Raw genomic sequence first — 18,668 nt, forward strand, 5'->3', positions numbered from 1 at the left:
GAGCCCCAGCAGATCCGAGGGGAAGATCTGGGGCTGCAGTGACACCTTAATGCCTGAAAATCCCTGATGTCATCCTCACTGTGCTGCTGGGAGCCAGGGCTGGGTCCTTTGCTGGGAGCCAGGACTGGGTCATCGGCCCTGTTCCAGCACATCCCGATGGGATGGGATGGGATGGGATGGGATGGGATGGGATGGGATGGGATGGGATGGGATGGGATGGGATGGGATATTTGCCCATTCATTCCACAGCAGGAGCTTTCCTTTCCAGCTGCTACAGGCTCAGCATTACCTGTGCTTGAACAGGGGACAGGGGATCCTGGTGGGGGCTTGGTTGGGGCTTCATCACCTCCAGGGCTGGAGGAGGCCACGGAGCTGCTCCCAAGGCCTGGAGCCCCTCTGGAGCCAGGCTGGAGAGCTGGGGGTGCTCACCTGGAGAGGAGAAGCTCCAGGGAGAGCTCAGAGCCCTGCCAGGGCCTGAAGGGGCTCCAGGAGAGCTGGAGAGGGACTGGGGACAAGGCATGGAGGGACAGGACACAGGGAATGGCTCCCACTGCCAGAGGGCAGGGATAGATGGGATATTGGGAATTAGGAATTGTTCCCTGGCAGGGTGGGCAGGCCCTGGCACAGGTGCCCAGAGCAGCTGGGGCTGCCCCTGGATCCCTGGCAGTGCCCAAGGCCAGGCTGGACACTGGGGCTGGGACACCCTGGGACAGTGGGAGGTGTCCCTGCCATGGCAGGGGTGGCACTGGATGGGCTTTAAGGTCCCATCCAACCCAAACCATTCAGGGATTCTCTGGTTCTTGCCACGCTGTGGCAGTGCCAGGCTGAAGCTCTGACAACTCAGACCAGCTCCAAAGCCCCAGTCCCAGGTGCCAGGCTTTAGGGATGGACAGAAAGGGAGTCCCAGGGTCTGGCTGTGCTGGGCTGTCCCCACAGCCGGCCCTGGGGACCGTGCGGTGACCGGAGCAATTAGAACGGGAAATCAAATGAGGGCGAGCGGAATGCCCGGCAATTTCCTGTGGGATTATCACACCTGTGGGCCTCGGTAATGAGTTCCAAGTAGACAATCAGTGTCGAGGGCTAATTACAGCCCCGCTCCCTGATGCTCCCCGGGTACCACCGCTCCCAAGCGGCTCCGAGCAGCATCGGGGGTCCCGCTCCCCCTGCCTGGGGGCCGAGCTCGCCCCGAGCAGAAATTCCGTGGGGTGAGAGCTGGGGGGCTGCCCGGGGCTGTGCCAGGGCTCACAGGGCCGGGGACGGTGGCATTGGCTGGGGAATGCCCCGGGGCCGGCCCTCCCGGCAGGTGGGGGCTCAGGTGTGCCACAGCCGTGCCAGGCCCGCCCGGAGCCGCCGCTGCCGGGAGAGCTGCGCGCCGGGAACCGCAGGTGGGACCGGGAATGGGAACGGGAACGGGAATGGGAACGGGAGCGGGAACGGGACAGGGGCTGTCAGCTGGGAGGGAACAGAGGGCTGCCCTGCCCTGCCCTGCCGGGGACACGCAAATCCTCCTGCCCCGTGGAGCTGGAGCTGTTCGGGGGTGTCTCGGATCAAAGCGTGGCTCTGCAGGGTTGGATGGGGTTCACTCCTGCAGGGACGGGCTGGGGCTGAGCTTTGGCTCTGGGGTTTGTTGCACCTGTCTGATCTCAAATCCCCTCCCTGCCCACGGCTCCACATCCTCCCAATTCCCTTTTCCCCTCTGGATTTCCGCGGGGCACAGCAGTGCCCTCCCCGGGACGGGTCTGGGTGTGGGCAGGGTCCGGAAAGCTCCGGGCAAATTCAATCCTGTGAGCCCGAGAGCCTCCGCTGAGGTCTGGGGGAGCTGCAGCCCTTCCTGCCTCCTCCAGGGAGGGCTCCTGAGGGACACAGGGGCTGCGGGCAGAGATTTCTGCCTCTCTGCTGCTCTGCCTTGTTTTGTTTGTGCCCGAATCAGGCTGAAATCAGCACCCTGGGAAGGAGTGGCAGAGCTGGCACGGAGGAGAGAGCACCTCCCTCTGCCCTTGCTTCATCCAGGGAATGTCATCCCCATTTCCCTGTCCCAGCCCTGCTCAGGACAGACCCCACAGAGGAGGATGAGCTGTGCTCACCTGGGCAGGGATGTCCTTCCTCCTCAGCTGGACCTGCAGGTTTTGTTTAGGATATTTTATTACTTTTATTATAAACTCAGTTTATTTTATTCATCCAGCCAATGACTCAGTACATTTCTTCCCCAAAAAAAAATTTACCAGGACTTAAGTGGAAGTCCCAATTTCCACAAGTGGCAGATTTTAGCTTTCTTTTACAAAAAAAGTTGTGTTTTCTTGGCAAAACTTTGTGGTGTCTGTGTGACGTCATGAGGCTTCAAGGAGCTTTTGTCCTGCTCTGTGGGTCAGTGACACAAACACAAAGCTCCACCTTTGACACAAAACCCATTTTTCCTTCCTTTTTCCTTTCATCTTTGAACATCAAGGCTCAAGGTCAGCGATGTGTGGGTGTGGTGAACGTCCTGCACATCCTTCCTTTTAAACCCAGAAATTAGCTGAGCAATTAGGAATTCATTCCATGTAATTAGAGCAATGAAACTGCACACCCAGGATGGCGAAAATGGCCCGAGAGTTTCTGGCAGCGGCAGGGGGAGCTGTGCCGGGGGTGGTCCCGCCGGGAGGATCCCTGGGGACGGGCAGGGCTCAGAGGTGTGTGCTGCCCTTCCCTGCCTTCAGCAGCTCCAGGCTGTGCCAGCTTCCGCAGGATCTGATGGTTCTGTGGGATGTGCGGTCGTGAGTGAATGAAAGGAAATTCCAACTGGGCATTTGCAGCTTTTCACGCGTTGTGTGGAACGGGTCTGTGTTGCTCCTGTTTGTGAGGTCGGGGCAGGATTCCCCCCTCCAGCTGCAGGTTTCCGTCAGGGGAAAAGAGACCTTCACTGTCCTCAGGTGATGGAGGGAAGATCCCAAGGGAATGTGGTGCTGGGATGAGGCTCCTCAGAGCTCCCACAGAGCCCCCAGGCTCTGCTGCAGCCACAGGGGGACCAGGACAGAGCTTCAGGATGGACTCCACAGGAATTTCCCCATGGAAAGGGTGCCCAGGGCTTGGCAGGGGCTGCCCTGGGAGGCCTGGAGTGCCCATCCCTGGAGGTGGGGACAGGGTGGGGATGGGGCACAGGTTGGATTTGGTGATCCCAGAGCTCTTTTCCAGCCTCAGCGACTCTGGGATTGGGAGTGCTTCTGGCTCATGGAGCAGGCAGGCATGAGCTGTTGTGTTGCACAATCCCAGAAGGGTGGATTTAATGTTTGATTGAAGGTTGCCTGGACTGTTTCAATTATTGAATTCCTGATTGTTTATAGCTTGACCTTAGAAATCTCCTGGTGCTTCTTAAATATCCCCAATGTTTATGGAACAGCATCAGTGTTAAACAGTCACTGCCTGGAAGAGGGGAAAGGCAGGAATAAAAAGCTGGTCCTTCAGAGCAGCTGAGCATTGTCTACAACCTGGAATGCCAGACTGCTCTGGTTGGGAGGGAGGGGACCTTAGAACCCACCCAGTGCCACCCCTGCCATGGCAGGGACACCTCCCACTGTCCCAGGTGCTCCCAGCCCCAGTGTCCAGCCTGGCCTTGGGCACTGCCAGGGATCCAGGGGCAGCCCCAGCTGCTCTGGGCACCTGTGCCAGGGCCTCGGGCTGGGTCTGGACCTTCTCAGGCTCCCTCAGAACCTCCCCCTCCAAAGAGAGCCCCTGTGTGCAGGAGGTGCTCTGGGATCCTCAGGTGCAGGCTGTGAGCTCCCAGTGTGCAGCCTGAGGTGCAATTCCCATTGTCCCTTGTGTCCCCAAGAGCAGACAGCAGGACAGGAGTGTCCATTGCCCCCAGGAACGAGATGTGCTTCAAGTCAGAGCTCAGAGGGGAACTAAATCCCGTTTTAAATTACTGGCTTAAAAATGGCACTGCCACTGGCCCAGGTGCTGCTCCAGCAGGAGCTGGGGTGGGTCTGGTAGGAGTTAATGTGGGTCTGGAAGGGTTGAGGTGGGTCTGGAAGGGTCGATGTGGGTCTGGCAGGGTTGAGGTGGGTCTGGCAGGGGTCAGGGTGGGTCTGGCAGGGGTTAAGGTGGGTCTGGCAGGGGATGAGGTGGGCAGGGCTCCTTCCAGCTCCTGCTGTCCCTTCTCAGCAGATCGGGTGTCGGGTGACATCAGGGCAGAGAGGGACAGGGTTTGCATTGTGGGCTCGGCTGGTGCTCAGAAATTCGAGTCCGTGCCCTCTCGGGAGGCAGCGCTGCGGGCTGGACCTGCCTGCTGGGCCGGGTAACCCGTGCCAAAGGAAAAGGAAAAGCCTCCTCCCCCTGCTCTCCCTCCCGTGCGTGTCCAAAAGCTCAGCTCCAGCTGCTGAGTGCCACCAGATTGGTGATGGAACCCTGGGTGCTGAGAATTTCCGAATTTCTGAATTTCTGTGCTGCCAGGCACTGACCCCCAAGAGAATGCTGCATTGACCTGAGGCCATGGAGAAGGCTTCCAAAATTAAATGATAAAATTGAGATTATAAATTTGAATAAAAGTGTGTAATATCACATAGTAGAAAACTTAATGCTTTAGAATATAATAATATATATATAACAAATTAGAAGTTTTAAAGCAGTAGCTAGTCCTTCTTCTTCACCTTCTTCTTCATGAGTTTAAGTAGCATTGTGTAATTAGATAAAAAGTCCACATTACAAACCACAAGTAGTTAGTTATTAAGTTAAAAATAAAAATAATTTAAGTGTAATTTCTTAGACAGTTTATCCTTAAAAAGCCTTAAAGAAAGAAAAATACAACTCAATCTTTTTAGTTTATTAGTGAAATACTATAAAACTACAACTTTATAGTAAAGTACTATAAAACTACAACTTATAAATATAATATATATATATAGATAAATGTAGTATATATATAAAAGTAATATAAATAGTATATATTAAAGTAATATAAATAAAAGCTAATAAACATCCAAGTCCAAACAAAAAATACCATCTCACACATTTAATCCCAACCTTAAGAAAAACAAAAAAGGTCAAAAATAAAAAAGCAGCACAAGTTCCCCCTTGCACATGGAGGGGGGACCTGGCCTGGAGCTAGGCCTTGTTATGTTTGCCCAATTATCCCTTCATAAAAAAACCAAACAATATTTAAGATAGCAGCAATTTTAATTGAATAATTTAGAGAATATATTTTGACAATATAATTTGATTAAAATAAGGGATAATTTGGTTCAGATAATAGCGCATAAGCAAAAGATAACCGCGGGGTACGGAGTGCAGGGCTCTTGGACCCCGGCCACCTCACGTACGAGCTTGCCAAGGGACGATTCACCCCTTATAAGCCAGGTGTCAATATCATCTCCTCCCATTTTCGATTCATTGCTCTTCCGTCTCTGCCCTCATCACCACCTTTACGGCGCATGCTCCATCACTCGTTTTGGTGGTCGCACAAGTCTTTGGGGTTGTCCTGATGAAGGCTCTCCTCTTCCTCTTTTGTCCTTTTGTTCACCTTTGGGTTACACATGCGCACCAAGCCAATATAATGTAAGCCAAAACTAACATTCTACTACATTTTAGCATCAAAGCAATAAATCTCTTATAATTAGCATTTTCCTGGGACCCAACCAGATTTTCTCCTTCTTTTTGTTAATTTTGGTAACCATTATCTCTTGCTATTTCCTCCTATCCTGAACATCTGCAGGAAAGGGGTGTAGAGCCCCTCCTCTCGCTTTTCTTTTTTGGCATTTCAACTTTTTAACTGTTTTATTATTTCCAAATATTGATTACTGTATCCATATTTATTACTGTTTCAATTTTATGAGCACGAATCATACCTATTTACCACAGCCTGGAGGCCAAAACTCTCAGTAGGACTGAGGAGGCTCAAAGGAAGGAAGTTCAAGCCTCTTGCAGGCTTTAAATACATTTTAATTTGAGGCTTGTGAAGGTCAGAGCAGGCATCAATTATCCTCAGAGCAGGAGGTTTTTCCGCGTGACTGCCCTGGGTGCTGTTTGCAGCCTCCGGGTCAGCGGCCAAGGCCTCCATCAGTGCCCAGGCCTGAAACGGGGCCTGTGCGGGCAGCCAGGGGCAGGGGGAGCACGGCACAGATCCTCGGAGAGCTCCAGCACGGGCTCAGCTGGGGGGAGCAGAGCCTGGAGCTGCTGCTGGGTCACCTCGGGTGGGACTGGGTCACCTCGGGTGGGACTGGGTCACCTCGGGTGGGACTGGGTCCCCACGGAGCCTGGATCACCGTGGGCAGGACGGGATCACTTCAGAGCTGGGACCATCAGTGATGCCCCGTGGGTTTGGGCTGAGGGAAATAACCCTGGTGAGGGCACAGGTTGGCGTCTGTGGATGCCCTCTGTGTGAGGAACCCAGAGGTTCACCCCTTGTCCAGGAGTCCCAGAGGCACTGAGGCTGGAAGGGCCCTTCAAGGTCCTCCAGTGCCACCGGGGCCTTGCAGGGACAGGGAGGGCAGCAGAGGGACCGGGGGGTTCCTGTCCCAAAAGGAACTGGGATCAGCATGGGAGAGTGAGGGTGGGGCTTGGGGCATCCATCCCAGGGCCAGGAAGCCAAACATGAGGAGCAGGAGTGCTGGAAGCTGGGCCTGGGGCTGGCCTGGCTGCAGGGACACTTCAGGGGTCTCAGGGCACCTGGTGCTCCCAGGAGAGCTGGATTTATGGGATCAAAGCAGCTCCATTCACTCTTCCCAGGGCATTCCTTCAGTCCCCAGAGCTGGGTCCAGCTGGGATCCAGCTCGTCCCCAAGGCACACACGGTGCTGTTAGGCTCAAAGGGGCCATTGCCCCAGGTGCCCCAACTGCAGGCTGAACTCTTGTTTTTAACATTTCAAAGTCCCAGCTGAGCCATGCCAAAGCAGGGTGGCCAGCAGGGAAGAGGAGCTGCCATCAGCTTTGAAAGAACAGCAAGTGTTTCATCTCCTGCAGGGTAATTAGAGCTGTTCAAGGGCTTTCCGTGGAAAGCAGATCCTTTCCAATTAAGGACTGCGCTGCTGATTTCAGGCACTTGAAGAATTTATTGGGGAAGAGTTGGTGTGGCTGTGCCTGCCCTCCTGAGGGACAGGATGGGACAGGATGGGACAGGATGGCTGGGCAGGGACAGGTCACCCCCAGGGCCAGGGCAGCTCTGCAGCCTCGGGCACAGCTGGAGGCGCCCCCTGCTTCATGCACGGCTGTGATCCATTGGGAGCACTCCCTGCCGGGGATGGGAGAGGAGTTTGGGGTGCTGGAGCTGCTCCAAAACTCGGAAAGAACCGAGGTAGGGCAGGGACCCCAGGGAGTGTGAGGAGGGAGAGCTGGGCCGGGCTCTGCCCCTGAGCCCCTGAACATTGGCATCCAAGCAAGGTTCCAGCTCCCTTTTCCATATTAAATAGCCTGGAATTGCTTTCCTCATTAAATAGCTTGGAATGGCTTTCCTTTCGGGGTGAGGAGCTTCAGAGTGTCCTCAGTGGGACACTGCAGCCAGGCTTGGTCCCAAACCAGGGGATCAAGATGACCTCAAACCTGGCTCTCAGCAAAGCTGCCTGTGAGCCCCAGGGCTTCCCATAGGTGGGAATGAGCTCTGTGTGCTGTCTTGGTGGTGTTCCATGCCTGTGTGTGCTGTCTTGGTGGTGTTCCATGCCTTTGGAAATGGGATTCTGTGTTACTTAGCACAGGTTTAAGCAGCAGCCCCGTTTGCAGTGTGCAGTCTGAGGACACAGTTCAATGGGATTTTGCTCCTGTGCAGAGAGGACATTTATCTCCTGTGCTGGGTGGCTCGTGTTGGATGCTTTGTCAGTGGGAATGAAGCATTTTTATGGATCTCCTGCTGCCTGGGACATCCCAGTGGCCCATCCCAGAGGCTGGTGTCCAAAGCTGAGCACCAGTTGCATTTATCCAGCACATGAGGGATTTACCAGGGACATGAGCTGGACCATAAATCACAGGTTATTCCAAATACCAGAAGGAATACTGGAATATCAGCTGCCTGTTGCATATTTGGATGGCACAGGGGTGGGTGTAATGCCTGGGAATGTTTGCAGAGGGAGAGGAGCCCTGGGGAATTGTTCAAGATCCCGATGGGAAGAGCAGGGGATGAGCAGTGGGCAGATCCCTGGCTGAGACAAGCCGGGGGAGGAGGCTTTGCCAAGGCCAATGCCATGAGATCAGCACCCAGCATTCCTCCTGGGCATGTGGCTTCCCAGGAATACTGCAGGGACAGGCCCACCAGCAGGGAGCAACAGCCTCCTTTGAGATTCTCCCAAAGAGGGTTGGGCCTTCTTATTTCTGACTGGCAGAGTCATTCCAGAATCCAGGAGAGAGTTTTGGCAAGGGAAGACTGGGGGTGGTAAAAGCTGGAAGGTGTCCCTGCCATGGAAGGATTTGGAACTGGAGGAGATTTAAGGTCCCATCCAACCCAAACCATTCTGGGATTCAAGGTGAGATTTTCTCCTCCAAAAACAAAAGCTGGTCCTGCAGCTTCCATGGAAAATCTAGGAGTGCAAACAGAACAGAACCATTTCTGACAAACACAGCCAGGTGCTGAATTAACCTGGGTCCTTCTCATCCCACCTGGCACAAATCCCAAGGGAACTCCAGGATCCTCAGGGTTCTGTGGGCTCCAGAAGGTCTGGCCCACCTGAGTGCCTCTGGGCACTTTTGCAAGGTCTCCTCCACCACTTTCCTCCCAGATCTGGAAAAACACCTCTGGCATGGCCGGATTTGATTTTCCCTGTCCTTGATGCTGCAGGTTCATGGGTGGGGAGGAATCCCAGCTCTGGTGCAAGGCCAGAGCCTCCCCATCCCCTGGCTGTGCCACCACGGCTGTGGCTCTGTGGCTGTGCTCTCCTCTCCCCTTGCCTGCCAGGTTTTTATACCACAGCTGATATTTTGCTTATCCCCTTTTCCATCTCTTCCAGGGCCTTGTTGGCTGTGAGCAGTGGCAGAAGGGGAAGGTGCTGCTGAGACCATGATGTCCCTGGGTGTCACTAAAGGTAATTCCTTCCTCTCCTGGTTTTCCTGTTTCCCCTGCCGTGCTGGAGCTGCTGGAATGTCCCTGCAGGGACAGGCCACCAGGGAGGAGTTCCAGTGAGGTGTGAAACTCTGAGTGACCCTCTGTGATCCAGCGCGATGCTGATCCCGAGGTCTGGGTGGCCACGTCTCCATCTCCCACGCAGCGCTGGAAGCTGTGACAGAGAGGGGAGGGCTCTGTGCTGGGCTGGATCCCACCGGCCCCGGGGTCCTGAGCGCTCCCCTCCCTGTCCCTGCTCTCCAGGAGGGCTGATCCCGCCCACGGACGAGGATCGCCGCAGGATCATCCGGCAGATGAAGGTTCGCACCACCCTGCGGGGGGACAAGAGCTGGATCCAGCACCACAACTCCGACTCGGACGAGGAGAAGAGCAGCCCCCTGTAAGAGCATTTCCCTCTCCTTCCCTTTCCCCGTCAGAATTCCCGGAGTTGGGTCATTGATCCAACCCCCGGCCCTGCGATCCCACCGTGTGCCCGAGGGCATTGTCCGAACGCTCCCGGAGCCCTGGGCTGCCCAGGCTCCGCGCTCTCCAGCTGCACAGGGTGTGCTGTGACAGGTTTTGGGGTGCCCCTGGTGCCAGGCACTGACACTGCCTGTGGGAAACCAGGACATCCCTCTGGCTGTCCAGGACCCCTGCCAGGGGGCTCAGAAGCCCTGGCACGGAGCCCAGAACACCTGTGGGTTTGATTATGACCCGTGGAGCAAACTACCAACCTTATATAAAGCTCAGCAAGCCACAACAGTTTAGGTAGAATAATAGTGAAGTTATCACGGGGTGGGAAAGTAGGTTTTGGGGTTTTTGGTATGGGGGTTGAGGAGGCAAGATGGAGGGAACTGGGTGTGTCCAGCCTTTCTCCTTCTTCTTCTTCTTGGCCTCCATCTTCTGCTGTGATGTTGGCACTCACAGATTGGTTAGAGTAGAAGCTCACTGTCTAACATGGGTGATGGGTATTGGGAAGGAATTGTAAACATTGTACACGTAGTTTGTAGTATAAAGATATAACACTGCCCTGGGGGCAGGCAGAGTGCCTGGAACTGTCCTGCTGGACGGACCTCGGCAGGGTAGGAGAGAATTTATTATAGATAAGATGCAATAAACAACCTTGAGACTGAGAAATGAAGAACTCTGACTTCTTCTTCAAGCCCAGGCTGGGAAAAGAGACTTTTAACAATCTCGGGGTCGCAGTGACCCAGAAAGGCCCAGAACTGCCAGAGGTGCTGCTGCTCCTCTTTATTTCTGATGAATGCAGCTGGGCTCAGACAAAGCTCAGACAAATGTCTTCTGCTGGAGCTGGGATTCAGCAGCACAGACAGATTGGGAGGCTCAGGAGAGCTCCAAAGTTTCGTGAAGCCAGATTGTGCTTTGGAGTGACAAACTCAGGGCAGGCCTGCAGGGAGTTTAGGATGGGAGAGGCAGGAGATCAAACAGTTCCCTGGATGTCTCACAGTGCCCTGTGCCAGGGAACACCAGGCTGCTCCAGCTCCTCTTCACTTGGGAACAGACCCAATTCCAAACCCCTCTTCTCTTCCCCTCTCTCCAAACCCACGCTCAGCAATCAGTTAACCACATCCTTGTGTTTGCTGTTCCCTCAGGTCTGGCCAGGCTGGTGGGGCACCCCCAGCCCCCAAACCCGCTGCTCCCCAGCAGGACAGGTAATTCCAGGGCCCCATTCCCATCCCATTCCCTGCCCTGCTGCCTGCTGGGCTCGGTGCCAGCCCTCACCTCGCTGTGTGCCCCCCTCACCTCCTGCTGCCAGCACAGCTCTGGGCACAGCCCTGCTCACAGGGATGCCTCACCTCGGAGAGGGCAGGGACTGGCTCCCGAGAGGTGCTGCAGGGTGCAGGGATGACTTTAATTCAGAGGGACGGAGCCTTTGAGCCACTGATGGCACAAGGCTGGGCTGGGACATCAGTGGCTCTGCTGCTGCAGCCCCTCAGTGCTCCAAGCAGGGGCTCCTCAGGGCAGGGGGAGCCCTGGGTGGGGCTGAGGTCGGTTCAGAGCACGAGGGGTCTCCAGGAACTCAGGAGCTTGGAGGAATATCCTGAAATACCAAACTCTTGGGAGGGGCCTGGCCCTGTGTGAGAACTCTGCCCTCTCCCCTGAGCACTTCCCTGCTTCCCTTTCCCTGTGGCAGCTCCCCCCACTCCTGGTGCTCTCCAGAGGAGCCACGTTGTGCTTCCTCCTGGGAATGCACCTTGGGGGAGCTGGGGTGCAGCTGTTGCTCTCCAGTGATAAAATAATCAGGGTCTGCATCACAGCTGATTTCCCCCTCCTGTGCCACCAGCCTGGGCCAGAGAACACTGCCAGCATGGCTAATATTAATTGGCTCACTATAAAATTCACTTTCCCTATAAAAAATCCTCTACAGAGCTTGTTCTGATGATTATTCATTTGAAAACATCCCTCCAGAGTCAATCCAGCTGTGGGATCCCTCCAGGCCTGCTTAGCTGGGTTTTTGGTTTGACATCCATGTGGACTTTCCCCTTCAGTCCTGGTGCTGCTGCTGTTGTTTTCGCCATGTTTTTTACTCCCTGATGTCCGTTCTTTGCACAGGTCCTCTGCCTCCAAGCCCCAGCCTGGATACCTCATCAGGTGGGTATGGAATGGGAGAGATGTGGGCTGCAGGGGGAGGAGGGCTGGATCAGGAGCAGAAAATGTTCCCTCCTGGCTTCCATCAGCTGGGAACATCGCAGTGCTCAGGGCCAAGAGCCAGCCCTGTTGTTTCACTGCTGGTTTGAACTTGGCTCCAAGCATTTTCCATGTTATGTAAGATGTCCCTTCCCTCCCCAGGGGGGTGTTCACCAGGACCATCGATAAAAGCTCCTCCTCGCCGGATCCTTCACCTTCCCACCCAGCACAGAAAAAGTACGAGGGGCTCCCCCTGTCCCCCCCCTCCAGCTGAGCAGCATTCCCTGCAGCCAGAGTGGGGCTGTTTGGGGCTCTGCTGTTGTCCCCCTCCCTGTGGAGCTCCCCTGGGGACGGGGGTGGGGAGGGATGGCAAGGTCACATTGCCAGGCGTGGTTTGTGTCCCCCCAGCACTGCCCTGAAGGGACAGAGCCGCTCCCCCTCCGGATACAGGATGACCACAGAGGACTACAAGAAACTGTGAGTGGGCAAAGGGAGCAGCTCCTCCTGTCCCTGCTCACTGGGAATGCCCCTGGAGCTTCCAGAACGTCCACTGGAAACTCCAGCGGTTCCCAGGGTCACCTCTTTGTGGGCCAGGAGGTGCTCCTTGAACTGACACTGGCCTTTGCATGGAGGGGATTTCATCACCAGGCAGGAATGGAGGGTGCAGCCTGGGAACTGGGTTTGGAGCTTTCCTGAAGCCTGGAGAAAGGCAGAGCAGCACTGTGGGCATTTGCTGCCCAGCTTTTTGTGTCGCAGAGCGTGGCTCTGATCTGAAATGGGGTTGTGGCCTCTGGGCTAAGGACCAAAGTCCTTCAGGGACCTGTGCACCCCTATGGAAAATACAAGTGCCTTCCAGGGTCTGACCCAATCCCTTGGATTCACTTCTGTTTGGCTCTTGCTGCCTCTGCCCCAGCCACAGCAGCAATTCCCTGACCCTGGCTCTCCCTTCCCTCCCTCCCAGGGCTCCGTACAACGTCCGGCAGAAGTCCGTGGATGGGGAGGAGGAGGATGTGCCTTTTTCTCCGGATGAGCACAAGAAGAGGTGAGCCCTGGAGGTGCCCCCATGTTCCTGCAGGGACAGTGACAAGTTCTGTTCCATCCTGGAGGGTTGGTGGACCCAGGCACGGCTCAGGGCTGGGTGCAATCCAAGGATAATCCCAGCTCTCCCTGCTCCGAGCCCCGCTCTGCCCACGGGCCACCGCGCTCCCAACAAAACGTAATTAAAATCCTGACGTGATGCAGCCTGACAGCACGGCCCAGTTACCCAGGCAGCTGGGGAGGGCTCTGGCATCCCTGGGCTGCCTGGTGGCCATGGGGAAGATGGAGATGCACAAACAGGCAGGAGGGAGGAGCCCAGCTCCCCCCACTGCAGGTGTGCCCGGAGCTGGGATCGCTCCAGGACTGGCACCCGAGGGCAGCTCCAGGCTGGGCTGTCCTTCTACCAGGAATAGGATCAGAGAATCATCCCAGCGTGGTTTGGGTGGAAGAGACCTCAAAGCCCATCCAGTGCCACCCTGCCATGGGCAGGGACACCTCCCACTGTCCCAGGCTGCTCCAAGCCTTGTCCAGCCTGGCCTTGGGCACTGCCAGCGATCCAGGGGCACAGGACAGGAACAGGAACGGATCTGGTCTCTCTGGCTTCCGCCTCATTACTTTTGATGGAGTTTCTGAGGCCTGAGGAAAAGCCTCGGGCACAAGTCTTGTACAAAGGAAAACTTGGTCACTGTCCCCTGGGGTCCAGCCACTAAAGAGCTGGAGAGGACCTTTGGACAGGATGTAGGGAATTTCTGACTTCCTACTGCCAGAGCGCAGGGATGGATGGGATATTGGGATATTGGGATGGAATTGTTCCTTGGGAGGGTGGGCAGGCCCTGGCACAGGGTGCTCAGAGCAGCTGGGGCTGCCCCTGGATCCCTGGCAGTGATCCCTTGTCCCTTGGGACACGTGTTGTACCCAGGTCACTGCAGACACTCCATGGAGTGTCAGGCACAGAACCCATCTCCCATTTTTCTGTCCATGGAATCCAATATTGCAACAGTGCAGTCTGCAATGGATGGTCCAGCCCTGGCACAGCTGCCCAGGGCAGTGGTGGAGTCCCCATCCCTGGAAGTGTTTAAAAAGCCTGTGGCTGTGGCACTTGAGGACGTGGGTTGTGGTGACCATGCTGGCTGATGGTTGGACTGGATGAATTTAAAGGATGATTGGATGATTATTTCCAACCTTAACCATTCCACGATTCCATGAAATCTGCTCCCCAGAGCGCAGGAGCTCGCTCAGGGTTAGCCCAGCCTGCAGTGGGTGTTCCCTGCCCCTGCAAGGCTCCAGGCAGGGAGCAGCAGGGTGAGCAGGCTGTGAGCCCTTCCCTGCTCTGTGCCCCCTCCAGGACCGAGGCTGCCAACAGCGTCCTGCGGCGCTCGGCCGGCCGCGAGCGCGCCTACGTCCTGTCCGCTGCCAAGAAGAGCAACGGGTGAGTCCTGGGGCTGGGAGGGGGACAGGGGCCAGGGAAGGGCTGCTGGAGCTGAGGGGAGCCTCTCCAACACAGCAGCCAAGGACAGGCCACAAGGGCTCCAAGGGCTGGAGCTCCTTCCCTACAAGGGAAGAGCTGGTTTTGCTCACCTGGAGAGGAGAAGTTCCAGGGAGAGCTCAGAGCCCTGCCAGGGCCTGAAGGGGCTCCAGGAGAGCTGAAGAGGGACTGGGGACAAGGGATGGAGGGACAGGACACAGGGAATGGCTCCCACTGCCAGAGGGCAGGGATGGACGGGATATTGGGAATTAGGAATTGTTCCCTGGCAGGGTGGGCAGGCCCTGGCACAGGTGCCCAGAGCAGCCGGGGCTGCCCCTGGATCCCTGGCAGTGCCCAAGGCCAGGTTGGGCACTGGGGCTGGGAGCACCTGGGACAGTGGGAGGTGCCCCTGCCATGGCAGGGGGTGGGGCTGGATGGGCTCTGAGGTCCTTCCAACCCAAATCTTTGCATGATTCCATGATGTCTGCAGGTTTTCTGCAGAAGTGGGAAATCCTCCACGTATTCCTTATTGAGAGGGATGAAACTTCCAGAAAAGAAAATCCATGGGAGTCCCTAATTCCCTGAGGCAATAGAGTCCCATTTTCAGCCTCAGTCCTTCAGCTGCTCTCTGCACTACTCTGTTGCATTATTTCATTGGTGTGACACCCCTGGTTGGGGCCAGCTCTGCCCAGAGGGGTGACAGGACCTTGCACACCTGGGGCAGGGTCTGGGGGAGCTCTGCCCCTGCCCAGGGAGTGTCTTTCCCTCCAGTCCTTTAACTCCTTAATCCTTCCTCCACAGCAGCCCAACACAGGAATTCCCACCCCTGTTTGCCAAGAGGTAGGTGCTGGACCTCGGGGAGCACTGCTGGGGCTGGGTGCATGTACCAGGCTGGGATAGCAGATCCCAGGAGTTTCACAGCAGAGGAAGAACAATTCCTTTAAAAAGGATGCTGGGGGTTGGATCTCACTGCTTTTTTGGGAGAAACAGTGTTGGAAAAACCGGGAATGCAATCCTGATGGTGCTTTGGGTTGTGGACAGCCTGAAACTGGGGAGACTCAGCCGTAGCCTCCCTGCTTCCAGCTGCTCCAGGCAGCCAGGAGAATGCTCCTCAGGCAGCTCCCTCCTGGAGCTGTCTGTGGGACAGGGAAACGTGCCCAGGGCTCCCTCTGGTATCATTGTCACTGTTAGTAATGAAGGGAGGGGACTGTTCTTGAGCTAAGAACGACTTACTGCTCAGATAAACATCAGTCTCAGAGGCTGGGAGATTTTAAAAGAGTAAGTGGTCAGTCATAGCTCAAGAGTAGTCACAAGTTCTTTGTTACAAGACAATATGGAACTTTCTAATCTAATGAACAGATGTTACAAGGGTTAGTTTGCTTTTCTAAGTTGTCATTTTTATTTAATTTTGCTGCACTGCAGATAATTTTGCCTGATGGGCTTCTGTCTCACATGCACACATATGCTTCTATTATAACATCTAAACTCTCAGCTTACTCTGTACAATTACACCCCTACACTACAAACCCTTCACCATCTTACCCAATACACTTTCTCACCTAAGTCATATTCTTACTTACAACTATAAAAACATAAATTTATAGATTTTCTGCTTAATGTCTGTGTGTTGTATTTTTACATCAATCCAAGTTTCTCCCAAGGCTGCAGGCCAAACCCTTCGGTGTCTGTGGAAGTTTCTCTTTTTCCAATTCCCACACTCTGGAATCCAAGAACTCAGCTGATGCTGTGTGGAAAAATCCCCCTGACCTGGCTGCATTCTGCTCCTTGGGGTGCTCAGCAGGAGCACAGGGAGCAGCAGCAATAACCTGCTCAGGAAACAGGGAAATCATGGCTGGGGAAAAACAGGGATCAACTGCCTGGAAAGCTACAGAAAAGAGGAAATGATGTGCCATTTGTCTCTTTCTCCCTGTGGAAAGAATTGAGATAGAAGAGGAGGAAGGACAGCAGAGGAGGAGTCCGACTGTGCCGGGTTCATCCAGGGTTGCCCCGGAGAGCAGCAGGTACTCATTCCTCAGGGCAGGATCTCTGATTCCAGGCTTTGCCAGCTCTGGGGATAACTGCATTTATCAGCTGTGCAAACACAGCCAGACATGGAGAGTTTGCAAAGGAGACCCCCCCAGGAAACACTGGGGATAGAAACAGCTCCAGCTGGGATAAATGGGGAAAATCAGTTTCGAAACCCGAGCAGAAAGGCAGATGTGAGTGACAGCAGTGCCACAGAGCACAGGGACACTGCTCAGGGAGCAGCACAGGAGCTGTGGGCACAAAGCAGCATTTGTGCTCCCATGGGAGAAGCTCCTAACAATCGCCTGGGTTAATGTTTTGTTGATTTGTTATTTTGTTCTCTTTTTTTTTGTCAGTGCTAATGGGCTAAGAAAAACCAGCCCTGGGTCTTCCTGGGATGAGCCAAAGGCAGCAGCAGCCTCTCCCTCCAGGTAGGAGTTCCAGCACAGCCAGGATGGCTGGGACAGGTGGGGCTGAAGGTCAGAGACCTCTGTGGGCACCACTCTGGGAAAGGGGAGGAACCAAATCCATCTTTCCATGGGAAGCCTTTCCTGGATGCAGACAGCTCTTAATGAAGGTTTTATGGCTGAAACCCATGGCAGGATCTGACAATATCCTGATAGAAGGGCTCAAAACCCAAAAGGAAAAAAACCCAGATGTAGAATCCTGGACTGGTTTGGGTTGGAAGGACTTTAAAGCCCATCCAGTCCCACCCCTATGGGCGGGGACACCTTCCACTGTCCCAGGTTGCTCCAAGCCCCATCCAGCTGAATTCTTTCTTGCCAAACAGGTGTAAGGGAATCATTTTTAGCTGTTTGCCAAGGTTTTTGACTGAATCCATGCCTGGTGTGTAAAAAAGGGGGAGTAGTTCTCACTGCATACAGCACTTTGGCTGCTGCCCTTGTCCTGGTGCTTTTACTGGTGTGCTGCTGGAGAAAGTAGAAATTCCTGGCAAAATCTGTGCTTTTAATTTAAAATTGCTCTGAGAAGATGACTTTGCCAGTGAATGGATTGAGAAGAGTGATGATTCATTCCCATTTTCTTCATTCCCATAAGGAACACTCCAGTGCAGGGTAGGTTTTCTGCAGCTGGAGCTGGTTTGATCAGGAATGACAGTTTTGTCCTTTGTCCTCTCTTGCAGCCCCAAACCAGGCAGCAGGAGCCAAACATCCCCATCCCTGAGTGACACTCTGGGGAAAATCTCCACTTCTGCTGAAATCAGGTGGGTCTGGAGGCCCTGCAGGATCCTGAGGGCAGGGTGGGGAATTCAGCTCTGTCTGGGGGGATTCCCTGGAGACAAAAATCCTCCAGGACATGTCCACCTGTCCATCCGTCCCACATGTCCACCTGTCCATCCGTCCCACATGTCCACCTGTCCATCCATCCCACATGTCCACCTGTCCATGTCCACCTGTCCATCCATCCATGTCCACCTGTCCATGCATCCATGTCCATCCATCTCCATCCATCTCAAACACATCTGTCCATCCATCAATGTCCATCTTTCCCTGTCCATCCATCAATGTCCATCTTTCCCTGTCCATCCATCAATGTCCATCTTTCCATCCCACCTGTCCATCCATCCATGTCCATGTGCCCATCCCACCTGTCCAGCTGTCCATCCATCCATGTCCATGTGTTCATGGGGCACCACAGAACAGCAAACACCACACAGGGAACTCCAGGGAAGGGGCAGAAGCATTTGAGAGGAAACATTCCCGGATGGAAGCCAGGGCCTGCCACAGTTTGAATGCTGGGAATTGGAATCCAGACCTGCAGCCCTTTCTGTGCAGCTCCTGTGGCTCCTCCTCCCCCTGCCTCACGCTCCTGCTGTTTTCCCTGCAGGAATGGTGAGGACAGACAGGCCCTGAGTGGGAAATTCTCCTTGGAAACGGTGTCCCAGGGTGGAGATGGGTAAGGACTGGGCAGGGGCTGCTCTGTGCTGCTGAGCCTGGGTTTGCTGGGGAGCAGCAGCTCCCTGCTCCTGGTGTCCCCCAGCCCGGGCTGGGCTGCACTCCCAGAGCAGCATCTGCTGGCAAAGCTGAGCCTGGCAGAGATCTCCTCCCTTCCCTCACTGCTCTGGGATTCTCCCCCCTGAACACTCCCCTCCCTGCATTTCCCTTTATTTTGCTGCTCCCTTTGCCTCCTGCTGCCGTTCCCTGGAGCTGTCCTTCCTCCCAGGGCTGTGCTGGTCCTTGCTGCCTGCTGGCTCCTGCTGCTCTTGGGCCACGGTTCCCTGATCCATGATCTGCAGTCAGACCCACTGGGCTCAGGAATGCAGCCCTGCCCATCCTGATGGAGAGATTTAACCCCATTTTATTGCCCAACCAAGTATCAGCAGATTTCTCTAGGATGATACATTACAAATGCTGACAAGTCCCATTTTCACTGGAGTTTTCCTTTTTTTCTAGTGACAAAGCTCTGAAGGAAAAGCCTGAGAGGTTCCCATGGGATGAAGGGGCCCCCAAAGCCACCAGGGCTGCCACAAATGGAAGGTAGA

General features: G+C 54.9%; 1 protein-coding gene across 1 annotated transcript in view; it reads left to right on the top strand.

The window, feature by feature from the left end:
• The first annotated feature begins 1,335 nt into the window (after window positions 1-1,335).
• The window catches only part of ZNF185 (zinc finger protein 185 with LIM domain), a 30,201-nt gene continuing 12,868 nt past the window's right edge, over window positions 1,336-18,668 (top strand). The window contains exons 1-15 of the mRNA XM_031063449.1: window positions 1,336-1,385; window positions 8,900-8,974; window positions 9,256-9,391; window positions 10,605-10,664; window positions 11,566-11,604; window positions 11,803-11,877; window positions 12,049-12,117; window positions 12,602-12,682; window positions 14,024-14,107; window positions 14,945-14,983; window positions 16,081-16,164; window positions 16,525-16,599; window positions 17,310-17,390; window positions 18,014-18,082; window positions 18,580-18,663. Coding sequence (XP_030919309.1) covers window positions 8,950-8,974; window positions 9,256-9,391; window positions 10,605-10,664; window positions 11,566-11,604; window positions 11,803-11,877; window positions 12,049-12,117; window positions 12,602-12,682; window positions 14,024-14,107; window positions 14,945-14,983; window positions 16,081-16,164; window positions 16,525-16,599; window positions 17,310-17,390; window positions 18,014-18,082; window positions 18,580-18,663 — 1,001 coding nt within the window. The 5' untranslated portion in view covers window positions 1,336-1,385; window positions 8,900-8,949. The remainder of the gene's footprint in view (window positions 1,386-8,899; window positions 8,975-9,255; window positions 9,392-10,604; window positions 10,665-11,565; window positions 11,605-11,802; window positions 11,878-12,048; window positions 12,118-12,601; window positions 12,683-14,023; window positions 14,108-14,944; window positions 14,984-16,080; window positions 16,165-16,524; window positions 16,600-17,309; window positions 17,391-18,013; window positions 18,083-18,579; window positions 18,664-18,668) is intronic.

The sequence above is a fragment of the Geospiza fortis genome, unplaced genomic scaffold (assembly GCF_000277835.1).
Source record: "Geospiza fortis unplaced genomic scaffold, GeoFor_1.0 scaffold412, whole genome shotgun sequence".
NCBI classification, from domain to species: domain Eukaryota; kingdom Metazoa; phylum Chordata; class Aves; order Passeriformes; family Thraupidae; genus Geospiza; species Geospiza fortis.